General features: G+C 29.5%; 2 protein-coding genes across 3 annotated transcripts; one reads left to right on the forward strand and one right to left on the reverse strand.

The window, feature by feature from the left end:
• Window positions 1-979: 979 nt before the first annotated feature.
• Bm11048 (Uncharacterized protein) lies at window positions 980-5,094 on the reverse strand (the record flags this gene model as incomplete). 2 transcript variants are annotated; one of them, XM_043079328.1, is made up of 8 exons in its annotated part: window positions 980-1,080; window positions 1,292-1,785; window positions 2,168-2,404; window positions 3,025-3,111; window positions 3,339-3,448; window positions 3,708-3,905; window positions 4,201-4,503; window positions 4,963-5,094. In XM_043079328.1, 8 exons carry the CDS (start codon window positions 5,092-5,094, stop codon window positions 980-982), a joined length of 1,662 nt encoding a protein of 553 aa, XP_042935262.1. The 2 variants fall into 2 exon arrangements, with proteins under 2 accessions (XP_042935262.1, XP_001894830.2); XM_001894795.2 differs by lacking the exon at window positions 3,025-3,111.
• Window positions 5,095-7,547: 2,453 nt separating this feature from the next.
• On the forward strand, window positions 7,548-19,566 carry Bma-nsy-1 (Neuronal symmetry protein 1, putative; the record flags this gene model as incomplete). The annotated part of the gene is made up of 28 exons (XM_043079329.1): window positions 7,548-7,706; window positions 8,114-8,218; window positions 8,451-8,654; window positions 8,890-9,024; window positions 9,361-9,599; window positions 10,063-10,179; window positions 10,399-10,691; window positions 10,878-11,037; window positions 11,247-11,427; window positions 11,716-11,812; window positions 12,099-12,240; window positions 12,326-12,416; window positions 12,488-12,582; window positions 12,933-13,114; window positions 13,208-13,311; window positions 13,640-13,804; window positions 14,020-14,222; window positions 14,552-14,635; window positions 14,738-14,793; window positions 15,337-15,528; window positions 15,675-15,880; window positions 16,041-16,106; window positions 16,195-16,263; window positions 16,543-16,738; window positions 18,114-18,321; window positions 18,513-18,791; window positions 18,966-19,112; window positions 19,392-19,566. 28 exons carry the CDS (start codon window positions 7,548-7,550, stop codon window positions 19,564-19,566), a joined length of 4,350 nt encoding a protein of 1,449 aa, XP_042935263.1.
• Between the last annotated feature and the right edge of the window lie 1,820 nt (window positions 19,567-21,386).

A 21,386-nucleotide genomic window follows, 5' to 3' on the forward strand; every position in this document is an offset into this window, starting at 1 on the left:
TTTAAGTTTAAAAAAAAAAAGATATTTCTATTTTCCTTCAACAAAATATCTTTCCAGTATATCTTCCGGCATATCTTTTAGTTCTCAAAATGTATTTAAGTTCAATAAAATCTGTACATTTATTAATACACTAAAACTTATCAATAAATACAGAAAAACAAAAAGAAACAATATCACAATTAAAATATTTAAATCACAAAAAAGGTACGCTTAAGAACACAAAAAAAAAAATTTATAATTTAATATCATTTAAATAAAAATCCATCAACATAACAGTTCTAATCGAAAAATAAAAAAACCTTACTATTCATAAATTAAAGTTAAGTTTCGTAGCTATACAGTCATTAAGTAATTAGGATGAGAATCAGAGGTATTTTTTTTTTTTTTATTCCAATATATTCCAATAATTCCTTATTCCAATATATATATATATATATAGCTGAATCGAATAAATTAGCAAAATGCTTAATGAAAGAAAATAAAATTTTGCATAATATTTTCAGTTACAAATTTTATGTCAATTGTCAATGACTGTTTTCTTTTTTTTTTTAAAGAAATCAGCATTGATTCGCTATGATAAAGTTAAATCGTTTAAAACAGATTTAATTATTACAATTTTAAAAGTTTTAAAGATTTATAATAGATTAACATTCCTTATGATTCTTCTGATTTTCTCAGCATTCTTATATTTTTACAATTTCAACATCAAAATCGCTCGATATCTATTTACAGCGTGTCAAACTACCAAATGAGTATATGTTCACCGAGTAGATATATATCTAAAAAAAATTCTAAATGCCTATTAAGATACATTTTTCGAATTTGTGATACAGATTTGTTTAAAGTTTTTGAAAATATGTGCAATCATCTTTATATATCCAAGATGCAGTAATCGTTGAATAACTTCTTCCATTTCGAATATATTTTTAAATTTTATTAAAATAAAAAATGAAACCTAATGTAACTCTAAAATGGTAATTTAATCCAGCAATTCATATATAACATCTGGAAGCAATGGTGCATTTGAACAATCATAGCAAATGTTCTCTTCGACATCATATGAATGGCTTATAATTTCAACTGAAATAAGCAAAAATTAACAAAGAAATGTAAATTTTAGAACTTCATTTTCTAATCAATCAAAAATGTGAATGAACTGCAGTATTGATTACCTGATATTGCTTTAATATTCTTTATCTGGTATTCCTCGAAATAAATCAAAATTATTGAAAATTTTTGTAACTATTCACATTAAAAAGAAAACCCATATTCTCTATATAATTATGATTACCATTTTTTTCATAAAATGTTCCAATGACTGATATATCGTATTGCTTTTCCAATATTTTCATAGCCATTTTTATATCAAATATATTGCTATCAATGCTTTCACAAGTAACTTGTAAAGAATGTTCAATTCTCTGTGAGTCATCATTCCCTTCTGTATATTTCATATCGAATATCATTTCATTTAGTCCATCATTATCATCTATCCCATCAAAATTATTTTCATTTTTATTTTTATTCAGAATATTATGAGTGAAAATATTGAAGAACTTTCGAAATGAATAAGCCCACGAATTTGCATTTGAATTCCAGTTATCATCTAGCAGATCAAACAGCGTGTCAGAAATGTTCATTTCTAAATGCTGTTCGCTGATGAAACTGTTATCATGACTTTCTTCTAGTAACATCTTTTCCATAATTTCATCACTTTGTATATTTTCAACTGTTGATAGTCGATCACAAAAATTATTAAATGAGTAATCAAAAGCTAATCCAACCCTGCAGCAAAATAAAGTCTGTTACATTCAATTTCTATCTGTCTATTTAATATGTATATATTTTTTGGTGTTATAAATATATAAAAATCCATTCCTTCTAATAGAATAGCTTAATTCAATTAATACTATCTAAAGTTAATACCTCACAATCTATATATAGAAATTTAATTAATACCTTACAATTTATATATAAAAGTACAATCTGTGATTCTATTAAAACCATCCAAACATTTATCAACTACTATTTAAAAAACTGGTCAACTAGGAGAACAACTGGCTTTTGAAGTTATGAATAGAATTCCATTATACTCTTTTTCCTTTTAAAACTATAAATTTATAATACATAGTATATATAGCAAATTATCGCAAAAGTGAAAACTAACCTGCAAGAAAAACTAAATGGATCAAAAAATAACTGTTCTGGATTGCCATATTCTTCTTCGCAGTAATTCATTGTTTTTATCTTGGTTAAACTTAATTTCTGTAATTTTTTCTCCATAAAATGTGATAATTTCTTTGGAGTGCCAATTATACGAGCGAACGATAACAGTGAAAGGAATGAACGTAGTTCCATTGAACTGCAGTGATCCGAATATCTAATCAAATGCTCCCGCTCACTGCTATAAAAAAAAAAAAAACACTACTACCAAATTTTTAGTAGGAAATGATTTTTAGACAAAATATTATTGATAATCAAGAACGAACGGACTATACACAGTATTGGAAATCACATATCGCTTATTTTGTTAAAAGATGTGAAGTATTAGATGGTCAGAGTGAATAATCAGATGACATAATGTTATTAGTATACTGTACTGATATTATAGACAGTTTGATATTTGTGATTAATAAATAATCCTTCCATAAAAAATTTTATAATACATCTACTGCTAATGATCTTAATATTAATATGATCAAGTGTCTTAGATTTTGAAATTTAAAAAAGAAAAAAAACCTCGTGAAATTAAGTGTTTAAATAACTGCATTAATTCATCGTTAGAATTTTTTTTTTTCTTTTTTGAAGCAAGATCGTGTTAATGAGTAAATAAACAAATGAAATATTCAATAAGCAAACTAAGGAATTATAAATATGGTACATAAGAAGTTCGAAATTTGTAAAGGGAAACAATTTTAAAAATATACAAAAAGAAAAAAAAAACAATTTTTGAACAGAATCTTTTATGTAAACCTAAAACAAAATTTTAAAATACTGACAAGAAATCTGGACAAAAATTCTTACTTTAATGACATATTTGGCATAAAGTTAGATTCCATAGAAACTTTGATAACATGAGAATCAGTTGTGGGAAGAACTTCTTTACTTTCTCTGAAATAAAAAGAAAAAATAATCAAAATACTATATTATCCTAACTGTGTCACGAATTTCAGAGCAATGAAACAAGTATTATATGAGAAAGCAATCAAATTATGTAAGGAAAAAATCAAGACATATTCAAGATTTAGCAGTTTCAGAAACTGCTAAATAAGAAGGGAAATACCACAATTCTTCAGCATACTTGTTCATGAAAATTAAAACCTATAAAGAGAACAAACCCTTGTGAGCAAGTCCAAATGTAAGTGTCGCCTTTCGTTTCCGAAAAATAATCTTTTATTCCGAGAATACCAGCAATTTCGAAGCGTTCTGGATGCAACCAAATCTTACACTGCAAAGTTTCATTTTATACCGAATGAATGTAGAAATAAATTAATCTTATTTTGTCCATTCTTATTGAATGAAGGATAAAAAATTTGAGATATACTAGGATTGATTTGCATTTCAATTTGTCACTTTTTGTATACCAAAACATTGAGAATTTTGTTCTTTTTTAATGAGATGGATGGTAGTCAACTAAGAAATATAATCAGAGAAATTAACCCATATAATAAGGTAAACTAATGATGAATGATAAATATAAAGAATACCTCAAGTTGTCGAGAAATATTGACCAAAAGACTTTCACAACCAATTAATGGCACTGGAATAGCTACACCACTAACTCCGTTATATTTCAGTTTTCGAAGAAGCTCTGCTGCTTTTTTTGCTGATGATTGTCTGCTTGGAAATTCCCCATCCGTGAAATCAACGTAAGACGAATCAATGCAAATGAGATCAAATTTTTTCTTAAAAAAACTTGTATAATTTGAATTAACTGGAAGGAAAGAAAAATGTTTCTCAAGCAAGAAGTCATTCAAAACACTAGTTTTTCAGGTTTATGATTCTATAATCATTTGCTTCACTGATCCAGTTTTCTGATTCTATAGTCTTAAAATTTTGCTTCCATATTATCCAACACAATCTTGTTTTTCAGAACTTTGATCCTACCATTTCTGAAATAAATTCTTCGATTCATAAACTTTAAAAGTCATGTAAAGTATCCAAATCCATCTATTTGAAAAATAATAAACAAAAATTTACCTCTTGCAATGCTGATAAACCTATTACATTCCGATAAAATTTTGCATCGGCTCGAAAAAATCCTGTGTACAAGATCCGACGTAGAGTACTGTGATGTTCACGTTCAATGATTAGCATAACAGAGCCAGGTGCATGATTTGCATCTACAAGCATCACCCGAAATCTTTCCATTTTATGCCATACATTCAAATCTAATGGTCGAATCCATTTATCCGAAATTTTATATTTTCTTCCAGTACTTATCACAGATAATAGTTTGGCTGTTATCGGTGAACAACATATTCGATTGCATTGCCATTCACTCTACAAAATCAGATGCAAATTAATCACTGAAAAGTCTCACTAAATGAAAAGTATCAAAATAACTTCACTATATTACATAATCGCTATTTTATTTCGAAATTTCTTTATGGATTTTGCGTATATTCGCTATTTTGATGACTGTTTGAAAATTTTCAAATTAAATTTTCATTTGTTCGGAACAGTAAGCAATGCAGAGCTTATACAAAAAATATTTACTTTTATCGATCATCATACTGATTGATTTTAGTCAATAAACGAAACAAGCAACGAATATAACTGAACAAATTAACAAATTAGGTTAACTTTACTTTGGTATAGTGAAAAAAGAGGTTGTGATATTACGTGTGTTATTTACAATTTCGAATTCGTCTAGAATAAATTTTTTTGAATCAAAATTAAACTTATAGTTAATTTCCGGATATGCCTAGAAGAAATTTCAAAAATTTGAGTCAAACTTACAACTAATTTCCGACATTGACGAGAATGAGCACTGGAAAGGAAACAATATTTGACATCTGGATTAGTACCAAATACGTCTATCGCAATAAAATTGTCAATTATCAAGCCTTCTGGTTCAGTTGAAAAAATCATTCAAACCTCGTTCTACTAAATTCAGTTAATCTTTTTCTCAAATTTTTGCAAACATATCAATAATATCAAATCAACAGTAACTGCCACATGACTGTTTACGGTTAAATAAGATATTGAAGCGTACATTTGAATTCAACCTCTTCCCACTAATATCATTTTAGAAAATTTATCACTGGCAGAAAGAAGTAACAGGTAGAAAGAATAGTTTCAAAGTATTGATGTGCAATTATAGCCAAAAGCAGACAGAAAAATTAGAATTGAAAAAAAAAAAAAAAAAACTGATAACTATTAAGCAGGAGTATCGTCTGAGTTGAACTTGAAATAATTAACAAATATCCTTAGTGGTACCACTCAAAAGCAAAAGTTTTTTTTTTGCTTGTGACGATGAGTGGCTATTTTTTCTCTGTTATAAGGAAAAAGAGAGAGAGAAAAGTAAGAAAGGAAGACATAATAAAAAAAGAAAAAAACAAAAAAAACATGTGCTTAAATCTAAAAATCATAAAATTAAAAATTAACACTTTGTGTTAAATTAAAACAAATTTGAAAATAGAAATGTAAAAAAAAAAAAAAAAAGTAATCGAAGTGAAACACTTATCGTCGTATAATTTATCCTTTTTTTGCTTCCATAAATGATCGTAAATATCTATTCAAACAAGTTAATCATCATAATTTATTCCTACAACTTTCAAAAAATTAAGAATTTTTAAAAAAATTAGAAGTGAAAAAGCAATTTAATCCGTTATATTTTATACATGGGTATATCTATCTAACATGGGTATATTCATCTATATTACATGTACATGGGTATATCTATCTAACATGGGTATATTTATCTATATTACATGTACACGGGTATATCTATCTAACATGGGTATATTTATCTATATTACATGTACATGGGTATATCTATCTAACATGGGTATATTTATCTATATTACATGTACACGGGTATATCTATCTAACATGGGTATATTTATCTATATTACATGTACATGGGTATATTTATCTATATTACATGTACACGGGTATATCTATCTAACATGGGTTTATTTATCTATATTACATGTACACGGGTATATCTATCTAACATGGGTATATTTATCTATATTACATGTACACGGGTATATCTATCTAACATGGGTATATTTATCTATATTACATGTACACGGGTATATCTATCTAACATGGGTATATTTATCTATATTACATGTACACGGGTATATCTATCTAACATGGGTATATTTATCTATATTACATGTACACGGGTATATCTATCTAACATGGGTATATTTATCTATATTACATGTACACGGGTATATCTATCTAACATGGGTATATTTATCTATATTACATGTACACGGGTATATCTATCTAACATGGGTATATTTATCTATATTACATGTACACGGGTATATCTATCTAACATGGGTATATTTATCTATATTACATGTACATGGGTATATTTATCTATATTACATGTACACGGGTATATCTATCTAACATGGGTATATTTATCTATATTACATGTACACGGGTATATCTATCTAACATGGGTATATTTATCTATATTACATGTACACGGGTATATCTATCTAACATGGGTATATTTATCTATATTACATGTACACGGGTATATCTATCTAACATGGGTATATTTATCTATATTACATGTACACGGGTATATCTATCTAACATGGGTATATTTATCTATATTACATGTACACGGGTATATCTATCTAACATGGGTATATTTATCTATATTACATGTACACGGGTATATCTATCTAACATGGGTATATTTATCTATATTACATGTACACGGGTATATCTATCTAACATGGGTTTATTTATCTATATTACATGTACATGGGTATATCTATCTAACATGGGTTTATTTATACATTACATATGTATGCTATAAAAGTTTTTGGAAGACTTTATTTTCTAATTTGTCATAAGGTTTTAATATAAGTAAAATTCTGCTTATAATATATTTTTCATTGTATATATATATATATCACAACATAATAACTTTTCATTTTCGAAATTAAATTTTCAAAATATTAAGAGACGAAAGAGTTGCAAAGAAGAGCCGCAAAGCATTAGGCGTTTTTGTGTTATGACTGATTGGCCGCTTTGAATAAAGTGTTTGTTTTATCTAGTGCTAATCTGAAATGTTATAGAAGATTTGAATGGTTTTGTAAATTTTTCGTATTTGTTAAGTAAAATTATTTTTCATATCAAATATTCTTTTATTGTCAAATATTTCTAAAAAGAAGAAAAGTAATAAAATCCTTTGCTGATATCTTATTGCATTACAGATTATTTGCTTATCTTATCATCATAATCATCATTATCAAATTCATCTATCAATCAATAGTAATAATAACAATAGTACAGCAAATCTAGATGCTTGTAAGGTGCAGAAATATCTGCAATGAAGCACTTGGATAATGGCTGAACAACCAAACGCGGTCATTTGTCCAATACCACTACCTCCTCGAACAGCTCCGCCGGGCGTTATTACCCGTGTACCATCCACTATCACTTCACCAATATCCACCGATAAATATGCTACAAATGCTGCAGCACATTTTGCCCGAAAACTTCAGGTTCATTCTTTCATTTCATTTCGACAGTGCAATTGATATTTCATGTCACAAATGAATTACATTTCGAGAAATATCTTGAATGAACTCCAATTCGAATATGTATGTACAACTTCAAATGGAATTGATGGAATTTTGTTTAGTTTTTGTTGTGGAAAATGATACATAGGAATGATTTTATGTGAGTAAACAAAAAAGAGAGTTATTAAATTAAGTGATCATCACAGTGACTGCGATGTTGAAACAGAATGGAAAACTATAAATGGGACATAAAATTCAGGAATTCAGGGATGAAAATTTTAAGAATTAATATAACAGCAAGATACAGTCTCAACAAGGTTAAACTTCGCTCAAGTTTTTAAACTGAGTAATTTCAAGCAATTCGGTGATGGTATTACATCTGCTTCCAGATTGTACTGGTAATGGATTTGAAGGCTGCAAAAAATATGAAAATACGTGAAATGGCTTGCAGTGATGTTCAGAAGGTTGCGGACTCACTGAATGTTAATTTAACGGTGAGCACGCAATATGCATATGCATAGATTTCCGAGATAAATATATTGAAATAACAAACTTTGTATATATCGATAACTTTAGATTATACCCTTTGCTTTTGAGATGCATATTTTCAAAAAAAAAAAAAAATGAAAATTGAAAAAGGAAATATTAAGGAAATATTTCCTTAAAATAAGTAAGGAAATATTTTTTTAAGCTTGGAAATGATGAATATTACCAAGATTATTCCAGCACTTAGATTTTGATCGTCTTGATTTTGGCGAAACAAATGCACTTGATGTTTTCTACAATGCTGATGTAGCACTGGTTGATGTTTCCATTGCACAGCAACAACCAAGTCTTTGTTATCATATAGGAGTACGTGAATCCATGGGCCAGTCATATAATATCATCCTAACGGAAGAAACTTCTGAATCACTCGTTAAAGCTCTTAAAGTTTGTTTTATATTTATAGATTAAGTGATTTAACCAGTTAAAGTAATTAATTAGATGGCTCACATTTCGTAGGTGGTCTGAACTCGATATTCAGTTTTGTGCCAGATTGACAGTTTGTCTCAATGTTTATTACGGTCGGAAAAAGCCTTTCATTTCTATTATTTTATAAGGAGTATTGAGATACCTCGATATAATTGCAAAAATGCAGTATTTGAACAATATATATATATTTCAGAAAACATTGGCTCACTTACCGCTAATAGCATACATTTTACCAAATGACAGTTCATCATTGGTTTCGGTTGATAAAACGTCAAAGATTGACAGTTTGTCTCAACTTAAAAGTGGTATTGATCAAATAGCTGAAAAGGTACTGTTTTGTTCTGGATTTTAGGAATTCTGAAAATTTATTTCTTCCTCTTTAGTTTTATCTCAACTGAGTTGACTTTGAATTACTGCTGTGAGTTAATACCATGCGAAGAAGGTTCCCATTAAGTCACTGAAGCATGTTTTCCGCAGTAATGGGTTTTTTAGAGGACCCCAACGTGTCTTTTTTTTTAGGAATGTTTGCTCTACCAGTTACCAAACTATCCTGGCTTCATTCACTACATTGTTTTAAAAACAAGTTAAGCAATTAGTATAGATGGGAATGTAATTTTATGTCAAATATGAAAATTTTCAGAGTCGTTATTCGGTTAATTTTCAGCCACATAGCAAATGCGGGCGTCTGGTAACATTCCGTTCACGAATGAAACAGGCCTTGAAAAGTGTCCAAATTGAAGCTTCAGCACATTCACGTGAGAAATTCTTGTCTGATCTTCGAAAGGCACGTGAAACGCAAGATGTTGCTGAAGCTAACCGCTTCCTCGATAAAATGAGACATCGGCTAGATAATCCGGATGTATTAAGTGTTGACACACTTTATCAGTTCATGCTAAGTTATAGGTAAATTTGATTAATAATTTTTAGAATTGCTACTTTTTTGATCGTTATATTTTTGCCATATTCAGTTGCTTTTACCAAATTTTCATGATTATTTTTGCTGATGCAGACATCCAATGCAAAAAGCTTTTGTATTAATGCAATTGGTTGTTAGAAAAGTTTCAAAGCTTTCTGCAAAAGACCTGCAATATCAGCTTGCTTCATCATAGTTCTCATCATCTAGTAGCAGTATCAATCTTAACACAAATGTTATCATCAATTTTATTTTACCTTTTGCATTCTTACATCATAATAAGATATCCTTATTTAATTTTAAGGACAATTACTGTCGTCATGTGGAATAATGTAAAGTTTGATCCAGTATTAGCTGGCATGAAAGCATACCATGAAAAAATGTAAAAAAGTACTCTTATTTTGCGACCACTATAACCCAGCCGCAAATTGCATTTTCATTAAGAAGTTTCAGAGATTATCAAAATTACGATGCGATGATAAGTCTTTACGATGATCTCAGTCGGATCGAAAATTGCTCCATTGTAAATGCACAGGCTATACGATTCCTCTATGCCTTTGCACTTAATAGGTTATTAGTTTTGCCTCATTTTTTCGAAATACGTCAGATTTGTTTGTAACATAGAACTGGAAAGGAATTTCTTTTTTTATATCATATTAACTTTCAGTATTTAATATATACCTTGCCCTGATAAGGCTTTCATTTGGGATTGTGAGGAATCCAATTTCCTTCATTTGTTTATTCATGAATTTTATTTGTTAACACTGTTTAGGAATCTAAAAATTTTAGACGTAACGAAGAGGGTGATCGTGATCGAGCTTTGCAAACGGTATTGCAAGTAACTTCCAATTGTAATGATGGCACTGCCGTATCGCCTGATATAATATGCTTGGCAGGACGTATCTACAAGGACAAATTCATCACCAGTAATTATGAGGATCGTGAATCATTGGACAAAGCTATTGAGTGGTATCGACGAGCATTCGATTTATCACCTTTGGAATATTCCGGAATAAATTTGATAACATTATTGCGTGCTCGTGGTGATACATTCGAAAATAATAGTGAAATGCAGCAAATTGGTATGCTATTATTGATGATGTAACCTCTTGCTTGATAACAATATGATATAGTGTCGGATGCTGTGGCATGTTTATCATTTATTGATATTATAGAGAACCTTGGCCAGTAATATGGGTGTAATTTCTTCCAAAATGGAAATATTTGTTTATTATCAGACAAGATGGTTTTCATTTATTAAATTACAGCTGTCGTACTTAACAGTTTACTTGGAAGAAAGGGTGCTTTGTCAAATTTAACGGAATATTGGGATGTGGCTACATACTTCGAAGTTTCGGTATTAGCTGATGATTATCCGAAAGCATGCCAAGCAGCATTAAAAATGGCAATTTTGAAACCACCCATTTGGTAAGCGAAATAATTCAAACATATTCTGACTCAGGGTGCGTAATATTTTTAGAAAAAACAAAATGAGACGAAATAAGGGAAGTGATGAAATGATTAGGGGAAAAAAAAGGAAAGACTATTATTATCCGAGCACTAACTCTTGGATACTCTCATCAGCATTCTGAGCTATAGTATGATCATTCTCCCTAGCTAAATTTTGTAACTTATAGGTTTTTGAAATCAACAATGGAGAATATAAAATTGTTGAATCGTTGTGCAGCAACAATGTCACCGGTGGAAAAAGAAAAACAGCAGTTTTTGTTCTGGTCGGAATTTTTTATGGAAGCTATTGATTCAGAAGAAGAAATTGTCTGCGGTCGTTTTCCAGTTCTTATTCAAGAAGTCACAAAGGTCATTTTGTTCAGCTTTCTTTTCTAATGTATTTTTATTTCATGTTAAAAAATTACTGATTCTTTTGTCGACTACATTTTCTCTCTTTTTAGATTTAAAATGCTTTATGTGCTGCAGTAGAACGAATGAGATTTTATTTGTTTTTTATTACTAATATTTGAATTTAACAGTGAAAATTGCAATAAAATTCAAAAGTACTGGATGAACCCGGAAACTATGGATATGTTACAAGCTGAAATTTTTTCTTTATCAGGGCAGTAATATTGAAACTGTTCCACTTTTTTTCAGCAGTACACACCGAGTTTTTTGACACTGAATGTAAGCGAAGGTTCAATAATTCTCAGTCATGTGCTGGAGAGCAGTCAACAAAAGAAACCTCCTCCAGGTAAGAAATCTTTCTTACTTTCTGGTCGTATTAAGGCTATCATTATTTTGATGAATTCTGGCTTCAAGTTTTTAATGCCGGATTCTTGCTGGTTCATGTAAGCTTGGGAATAATCATAGATTAAACTTTTAATAGTCATGGAAATAACTGAAATTATCGATAATATTGCGATGGAGCACTATTTAAATATTAAAGGCGTAACGGGAGGTACAAAGTTTTGTAAGTTGGAATTGCATATTTCACAGAAATATATCTAATTTTGATGTTTTTATTTCTTCTACTATAGGCATTCATCGGTGGCATTTTACTGCTGCAAATATTAAAGCAGTTTCTGCATCCAAACGTGACGATCGTTCTATGTTCCTTTACGTCCACGAAAATTCAGATGACTTCAATTTAGTGTTTCCATCGGCTGCTCATTGCAATAAGTAAGCAGCATCTTTTTGTTTTTAACTGTCTTGTTTATTAGATAGTTTATATAGGGTAGATTTTTGTCATATTCAATTCTTATAGAGTAATGGGCTCATTGATTGAAATGATTAATGAATTGGATGGTAATGCAGGCCGTGTTTTGCACGACTGTGAAGCCCAAAATCGCTTAGAGGTAAGCAGTAAGTTTCATTAATTGATTAATTACATTAATGTGGTTTCTAATCACAGTAATTGATGTTGTAGTTCGAGTATGAATTAACAAACAGTGGTGATCGTGTGGTACTTGGTCGTGGAACATATGGCGTTGTTTATGCTGGAAGAGATCTGTCAACGCAGAGGTAAATTGATCTCAAACTCTTTTGTTCATTTTCTTAATTGTTTAGTTTGAACTATCTATTCGTCGTTGCTCTCAAAAATACAACTCACATTCCATGGTAACTTTATATGTTTTACTGTTTCCGCTATCTTTTTTGCAAAGATTCAGTTCATGATAGAATCGAATAGTTTATGGCCGAATTAAGAACTATGTGAAGTACATGTATTTATAGAATATTTCTGACTAACTTGGTTTTTTCTTTTTTTTTTTTCTTACTTGTAGTTTGAAGCGCTAGTTCATGGAAGATTATATCTTTTTTGTATTTGTAAATACTGCGAAATTTTTCAAAAATTGGTTTTAAACTTTTAATAGATCGATAGTGGTAAAAGAAGTGGAAGTTAAAAATGAAGAGGAAGTGCAACCATTGATGGAAGAGATTCAGTTGCATTCAACTCTTTCACATCAAAATATTGTCCAGTATCTTGGATGTAAGCTAGTGAAAAAGGATCAAGGAAATGATATTTTTCAAATTATCATGGAGCAAGTTCCTGGAGGTAGGCGAAATGTCATTTTAAGATAAATTTAAAGGGAAATTGCAATTTTTCCTTTAAATTTATTCGAATCTCGGAAAGAAGATGTTTTTACAGGTAGTTTAAGTTCGTTGCTGCGAAGCAAGTGGGGTCCACTGCTAGATAATGAGAAAACTATGGCAATATATGGCAAACAGATACTCGATGGCCTACGCTACTTGGTATGTCTTAAGACTTTTTGTTTGTATAACTTTATGAATGATTCAGATCTTTTATTTGTCTATAAATAAATCGATTGCTAAAAACTTAAGTATTTTAATGATTTAACTTTTTTTTACACTTGTTTTCCCTGCTTTTCAGTTTGAATTAGCGTAAGCCCTAAGTTATTAGGATCATAATTTTCTTGGTATTAAAATCGAACTAAATGTACAGCAACTTTACATCAACCTAAATACAACAATTGTTCCATTCTCATCTTTTCAGTGTTATCTTTTTGTAGTTTTACCTTCCAAATTGTTGTTTTTATTGTTTTATTGGAAATTGTTGTAGCACGATCAGAAAATAGTTCATCGTGATATAAAGGGAGATAATGTATTGGTGAATACATACAGTGGTGTATGTAAAATATCTGATTTTGGCACGTGTAAACGATTGGCTGGTCTAAATCCGGTAACTGAAACATTTGCTGGAACGTTACAATATATGGCTCCAGAAGTAAGCTTTCTATCTAAAAGAATTATTGATATTTTATTAATTAAGCTTTACGGTCCATATCCTTGCCTATACGTATACTTTTACTTCGTGATAGTTATATAACAACTAGAAGCATTAATACCGAGATGATTTTCCGGTTTAGCATGATTTGACAATAGGATTAGCTACATTTATGATTTCAGTGTTGTTTAATTTTTCACTGTATTTTTATTTAGGTAATCGATCATGGACAACGAGGATACGGTGCTCCAGCAGATATTTGGAGCTTTGGTTGTACAATGGTTGAAATGGCTACTGGACGACCACCATTTGTTGAACTTGGCTCACCACAAGCAGCAATGTTTAAGGTGGGAATGTTCAAGACTCATCCACCAATACCAGATGGTTTGAGTGAACGTTGTAAACGATTCATTTTGAGGTATGCTGAATTTATTTTTGGATAGTAATGGTAGTAGAAGTAATACTTCCATGTGTTAGTATTAGAAATCATTGAAGGACAGATAAGTGCTTATACACTTCGCAGTGCAATTTCTGGTGTAACAGCATGGAAAAAAAATAGCAGTTGTTCAATAGTCCTTCAAAAAAAATTTTCATTATTTGTTAGAATGAACTATATAAAATCGTTGATGGTCTTTTCCTACAGCTCTTTTGCTTCAATCATTTCTTTTCGTTTTCTAATTTATATGTTTCATCTATAATTTATTTCATTTATTATTGCATTCTTAGATTTTGAACTCAATTTTACAGATGTTTTGAACCTGATCCACGTAAACGTGCCACAGCAGCAGAATTGTTAATGGATCCTTTCATACAGCACTTAATACCACATTCGTATATTTTTTTACTTTTCATTACTAGTTTTTTTTTTTTGTATATATAACGGGAATTTATATTAGTTTTCGCATTTCTCATAATCGTTTGTTTCTATTTTAGAAATCGAACTGGAAGTGCTAATAAAAAACACTTTGAAGCATGGAAATATAATCGCGGTAAGTTTATGGCATTCTAAATATATGGACAACATTTTTTTGAATTAAAAGAAGATGTTATTATCAATGAATCATTTGAATTCTTAACGTAGTTTTATGATGTTTATATCATTGATTGTTAGATACACATTGCTCATTTTAATGTCAAACTTTTCAATTGTTAAACTTTCCCACTTACTCTTACATCCTTAAATGCTTAATGAGATGAGAGAAAAAAGCAATTTTTGAAATATTATATGCCGTTACATTTCTGCAGTTACTACTAGCTTTGCTTTTATCAAATTTAATTTTAATACGTAATGCTCATTGCTACTACATTTTAATAATCTGTGATCACTTTGAAATTTAATGTCTGTTTGTTTTCCGAATGATTTTCTATGTTATCATTCATAACATTTTCATCGCTTTCACTATTAGAATTTCAAGTATTTTTTCTTTTTTTTCATAATTCTTTCTTGTTTTTTATACCTGCATTTGAAATCAGAGACCAAAATAGATTTTTCAGTTGCCCTATTTACATTACATAAAATACGAAATTTGCAGAAATGCAACGTTCAGTGTCCTATATTGGTGCGCAAGGAGAAGCAGATAAGGATACCGAAACAGTGAAGAATTTACATTTGTTAATTGAAAGTGCAACAGCTCCACGTCTTACATCATATCAACTGGATCATAGTACCATCAGTCCAAATTCGTACAATTTACAGCTAAGTCAGCCTTCATCACCAGTTATTGGTAATCATTTTATCTATCATTTATTTCATTTGAAATTATTTAGCGGCTTATTTTGTTTGATTTGGTTTGATTCACTTTCCTTTTCTAATAAATTTTTAAATTTATTCTTGGATGAGAAAAGCAAAAGTTGAGATGAATTTTTGCAGATGATAATACTCACCCGCAGTTGAATTCGTCATCAGTATTTAATAATCCATCGATGAATGGTGTCGTCTCATCATTTACAAGTTCCATTTCTTTAAATCGGATGGCTTCAGATGAAAGTGGAATTTCTTCGCGTTTCTTTATGCTTAAAAAAGATTCTGAACGTCGTAATACTTTGGCTCGTTTCATGTTGGATTATAAAATTGAAGTATTCGTTTCATTTTATTTGCATATGACTTTAAATTACAAGCACATTAATTTTTTTTTTCTTTTTTGAAAGACGAACACAGTTTTTAGAAGATTTAAATACGACCAAATTTGAAGCACCCAAGGATTATTTAACCGTTACTAATTTCTTCTTTTTCTAGATTATTGATAATTGGTATGAACATCTTACAAAGAGTCAATTTGCGGGTGATTTAGTTGTCACAAAGGTAAATCACTCACTAATTGTTGCAAGAAGACATATTGATTTATTTTATGAAGTTTTTAAAGTATATTATGCAATATGAAAAATTTCAGGAGATGCTATTAACTTTGCTGCTTGGCATGCGCAATTATTTATTTTCAAAGGATACAGCTCCTATACAAGTAAGTCTGTATGCATTTTTTTAATGTTCTACAGAAACTTGAAGATATTACAGGTTTCATAATTAATATGTAAATTTTTCGAAATAGTATGTAAAATCAGTAGACTATTTTGAAGCTTATTATGTTCAGGAAATATGAATAAACGGAGTTCTTGATAATAGTAAATTCATCAGTCATAAATCCTTTTAAAAAAAAAAAAAAAAAAGTCTTGCTCATGAAATACTTCTTTTTGAAAAAAAATTCTTGAAATTTTTGAAGTATTTATGATCATATTTTCAGGATGCAATTGATACGGTCCGAGCACAACTTGATTTTGAGCCTGCCGCCATATCACAGGTTAATCTTGCACTTTACGGTTTTTCAGAAGCAGTACAACCATCACTTCGTCAACAGACCATCAAACCACATTGGATTTTTGCTCTTGATAACCTGATACGGAGTGCTGTGCAAGCTGCTGTTAGTATCCTTTCTCCAGGTATTATTTTAATAAATTTATGTGAAAACTGTATAAAAAAAAAAAAAAAAAAAAAAACAGAAAAAAAAATTGTTACGTCAGCAACGATACACACGAAACGTCTCCGAACTATCTCACTTATCATCAAATATAAAAATATGTTAATATTTCTTTAGTTAACTAACGTGATTTTTTTCTCAATACTAACGTTTGTCTCATAAAAAAAAAAAAAAGAGATTGTATATCTTTGATGCTCAATTACTTAATTTTATTTCAGTAGTTATTTTATAAAGCATTGGTTGTCCATATTTTCGATACATAGTTAGTTATACTGTGTTGTTGTATCATTAACAGGTTATATGGCTACCCTGAACTTTCATAAAGTTTAATATTTTCCATTACAATAGACTTAGACTGGTTATTACATTACAGTTTTTTTTTTTTTTTTTTAATGCCTATTAGACCCGTAATATATTAAATATTTTCCCATAACTCTGGATATTTTATCAAGTTTTACAACAAAAATGCATTTAAATGATAACGAAAAATGAAGTATTGGGAGCAGAAAAAAGCGAGACAAGTTGAGTAGGAATTGCAGTTTGCAAATTAAATAAGTTAAATTTGAAACAATATAGCTAAATGATTGGATTTATTTTATCAGAATGAGTCATTTGTCTTCTGTGGCTTTCTTCGTGAAATATGTTTCATCCTCTGTGCTTATTGATTGTGTTAGTATGTTTCTTGTTTTTTCTCACATTCCATTTGGTTTCTTTTTAACAACTAAATGAATTATTCTCTTTTGTTTTTCAGATTTCTGAGGTTCCATCTCTGGGTTCCGGTGGTTTTTTTTTTTCTTTGTAAATTTGTAACATTAGAAGTATTTGCATGTAACTATAGTGAATTATTAGTATTTCGAAGTTAAAATTCAATAGATTATATATTTCTTTCTTGTAACAGTTTTCAGTTAAATTGATACCATAATCTTCTTCCGACAATAATTTCGTTATTTTTTCTAATAATCATGCAATCAACACATTTTTTGGATTTAAATTAATAGATTTATTCAAACAAATTTATTTCAAGTTATCATTTGGCATGCATTGATTTATGGCAACTTGCACCTTTTTTTTTTTTTTTTTTTTTTTTTTTTGTTAGCCTTGTTGCTATGAAAGAAGTTTTTTGATGATGCTTTCATATCAGATTACTAAAAGCAATTGGGACATTTAGATGGCAATATAGAAGCATTTTCAGTAATTTAGCTGTGTGCATCGGATAAGAATAAGTGGAAATCTCAAGTACGATTTTTTTTTTTAAGAAAAGCTTCGGTTCATATTCATTTATATTATATCATTTATGAGTGCTGATGGTACCACACCACAAGTAATAAGTTTTTCAGATCTGTCAGCAATGCTATCGGTACAGGATGCACCAGGTAATCGTATGTCATCGATATCTCGTGAAAGTGGTGGTTCTCATAGTGAACATTCAACTGTGGATAGTCAATCATGTTCTGCGTCACGTGGTATTACACGAGAAGCTATGTGGGGTAATTTTTCACCGGAAATGAGGAAAGAAATGCGTGCACTGGTTGATGAGAATAGGAGGTAAAATTAATTATCATTCTTCTTTTTTTATGAATTGAAAAATCTCGAGCAGAATGTTTTATTTTAATGATATTTCTTAGCAAAAGTTATTTATTTTTAAAATTTCAAAGATATCCTACATTTCAGTTTTCTTCCCTGCAGTTTTTTTTTTTTTTTTTTTGAACTCTCTCTTTTGCAAGCCATTCTTTCAGGTTATTTGAGGAATTGGTTGCGGTTGAACGTGAATACAATGAATTACTTCAGACTACTCTAAAAGAGAAAAGATTGCGTGTAGAACGTTTGTCTGACTTATTGTCTGATAACGATAATACATCTAGTAATCAGCAACTGCTAACACTACCATCGTTACCATCCGGTTTTCCCTTATCACCGTTAGAAACTAAATCGGATTCTAAATCTTCGCCAATATGTACAGTGGGTAGTATTCAATCCTTTGAACAAGAACCATTTAATCGTCTTGGAGCTTCATCGTGAGTTGATTAATTTCTTTAAGTTGAATTTAAATTAATTTAGAAGAAGGAGCTGCACTGAAATTAACCAAATTTTTGTTCAAATTTAGAAAAAAATTAAAATTGTAATATATATTTGTACAAATTGAAGTTATACCATTCATTGCAATTGTTAATTTCAGTATTTCTTTTAAGAAATGTTCGGAATGATGAATTGGCACAATGGTTACGTTCTTTTGGATGTGATAATGCTACAATAAGACGAATTCAGGAGGAAGAATATACAAAGCAAGATCTTCTCGATTTTGTCACTCGAGAAGACTTGATGAGACTTAATCTAAGGTAATATCATATTAAAATAGCGATTAGTACTCATTTTGTTAAGAACTACATTATAAGCGATAAAGGAAATGGAAAGAAATAAGAAGTTTATTCTAAGCGAGTGAAAATTCTCGTCTGCTGTAATTCCTAGCTATAATTTCAACAAGTTTCAGTTGTTCATTATAAACTGCTTTTCATAATACCTAAAAGTCATAACTTGATATTCTGCATATATCTTTTTGATTGTAGGTAGATTATATTTCCAATTTGTCAATCTGCTACATTTGTTATATTTTACAGAGGTGGTATAGTGTGTCGCATTTGGCGAAAAATTTTACAAAATCGTGGGCATCAACAAATTTCCGGTTTTTCAAGTCCAGCGGATTTCCATTCAAGGCATAGCTCATCGGAAGATTTTCATTCAATGCCCAATGATCAAGAAATATTCGCCGTTACCGAATTGAACAGCATGTGACCTCTATCTTCTGTAGTGTTGCATATATGTATATGTATGTATCTATGTGTATGTATGCGTGTATTTGTATATTTTAATGTTTGAAGAAGTAAACAAACTTTTCCGGTAATTTAGAAATAGGAAATAACTTTTTTTTTTCCTCTTTCTCTCTCTTACTTAAAGCTTATGTTTTATTTCAATCGTTTATTTCAGTGTTAAACATTTTTCTGGGAATCCTATTTTCTGGTATTTGCTCTTTATTTCATTTTTTGCTCTCTTTTATAATTGTGTATTCATCCTTTAATTTTGTCGTCGTCATTTGTATTAATTTAGTATGCGCTTTCAAAAAGGCAATTCATACTTTAATCATAGGGTTTTCCACCAATCAGCAAAAATGCTTTTATTGTTGGTGAACTTATTTTTATTTTTTTTTTTCTTTGGACGTATGTTGGAATTTTTTTTTTTCCTTTTTATGAGCAATTCAAAAAATGCTGTATGTAATTTGAATATTGACCTCTTTACCTACTTCCAAGGTTATTAATGTTGTTGTTGATAGGATATTTCATCAAGCCTTGTTGTTGCTGTTGTAATTGAAATATGCTACAGCAGGGCAATGATGGAATTACCTTTGTGGGAGGATAAGTTATTAGCACTACAGTGTATATTTTGAAATTTTAAATGAAAAATATACTTATAATATTTTACAAAGTGTACATTGATATGTTTGATGATTTTTCTTTCTTCATCGATTTTTATATCTTATTAATTGAGAAAATGAGAAAACATGTAATAATGAGTAACTGTGGTGGAAAATTAAATGTTATAAATTTCATGAAAACTGTAAGATAATACAGCAAATTTGTCATTATCTAAATATTTCATTGAAAGAATGGAACAGAGTGGTTCTGCAATTCCTGGATTGCAGGAAACAAAAAAAAAGCGGAACCGATTAGGAGTATTAGTTATGATTATTATTAAATATAATTTTTACCCAAAACTATTAAAAATTTACATCACATCCTTCTTGATGATTTAAAGCACTATTTCAATTAAAAATGGATATTTAAAAATATCCATTTTTAACTGAGAATGTTTTCTTTCCTTAAGCACTTTGCAAGCATCTCGAATTTTTCTAAGATATTGTGTTTTTAATAATGAATGCTCGCTTGCATGATTTATATTTACCAGAATTATTCATGCAGTTTGCACTGTTAGTTTTCGACTAATATCTCAGATAATATTTAGCAGAGCAAAATTAAGGAAAATTATAGAATTTGATATTTATCGTGATATACACACAGTTCTACTTAGTTGTAATTGAATAATCACAGAGAAAGAGAAATAAAATAAAATAGGGAAGAAATGAATTTTCTTGGTTCACACATTTTCTTATTATTTAGAAGTAGAGGCAATAATGGAAGTAATACCTGAAAACAAAAATAGAGCATTTAAGAACTACAGTAATGGCAGTGCAGGAAATTTACATATAACATAAAGATTAATCAAGTGTGAATAGCAGTTTAGCAATTAAATAGTCTAAGATAATATATGAGTTTTTTTTTTTTTTTTTTTTCATTTCAGACTAAATTTGATATCAGTCTTCTTTCTTATAAATATTAAAAGTAAGAAAATGTAATTTAACTACTCTTCCAATGTTTCTACAATTAAAACAACATGTAAAAAATTTGAATTTCAGAGGTAACATATCCCAAACAATGGTAGCAAGAGTCCAATATGTTAAGTAGCAGTACTAAATTATAAATCTCAGCAGTCAATTTATACAATTATTTCAAACTTGAATAAAATATTCAATTAATTAACCGTTAATGCAATAAGTAAAT

The sequence above is a fragment of the Brugia malayi genome (assembly GCF_000002995.4).
Source record: "Brugia malayi strain FR3 genome assembly, contig: Bm_v4_Chr2_contig_001, whole genome shotgun sequence".
Classification (NCBI taxonomy): Eukaryota; Metazoa; Nematoda; class Chromadorea; order Rhabditida; family Onchocercidae; genus Brugia; species Brugia malayi.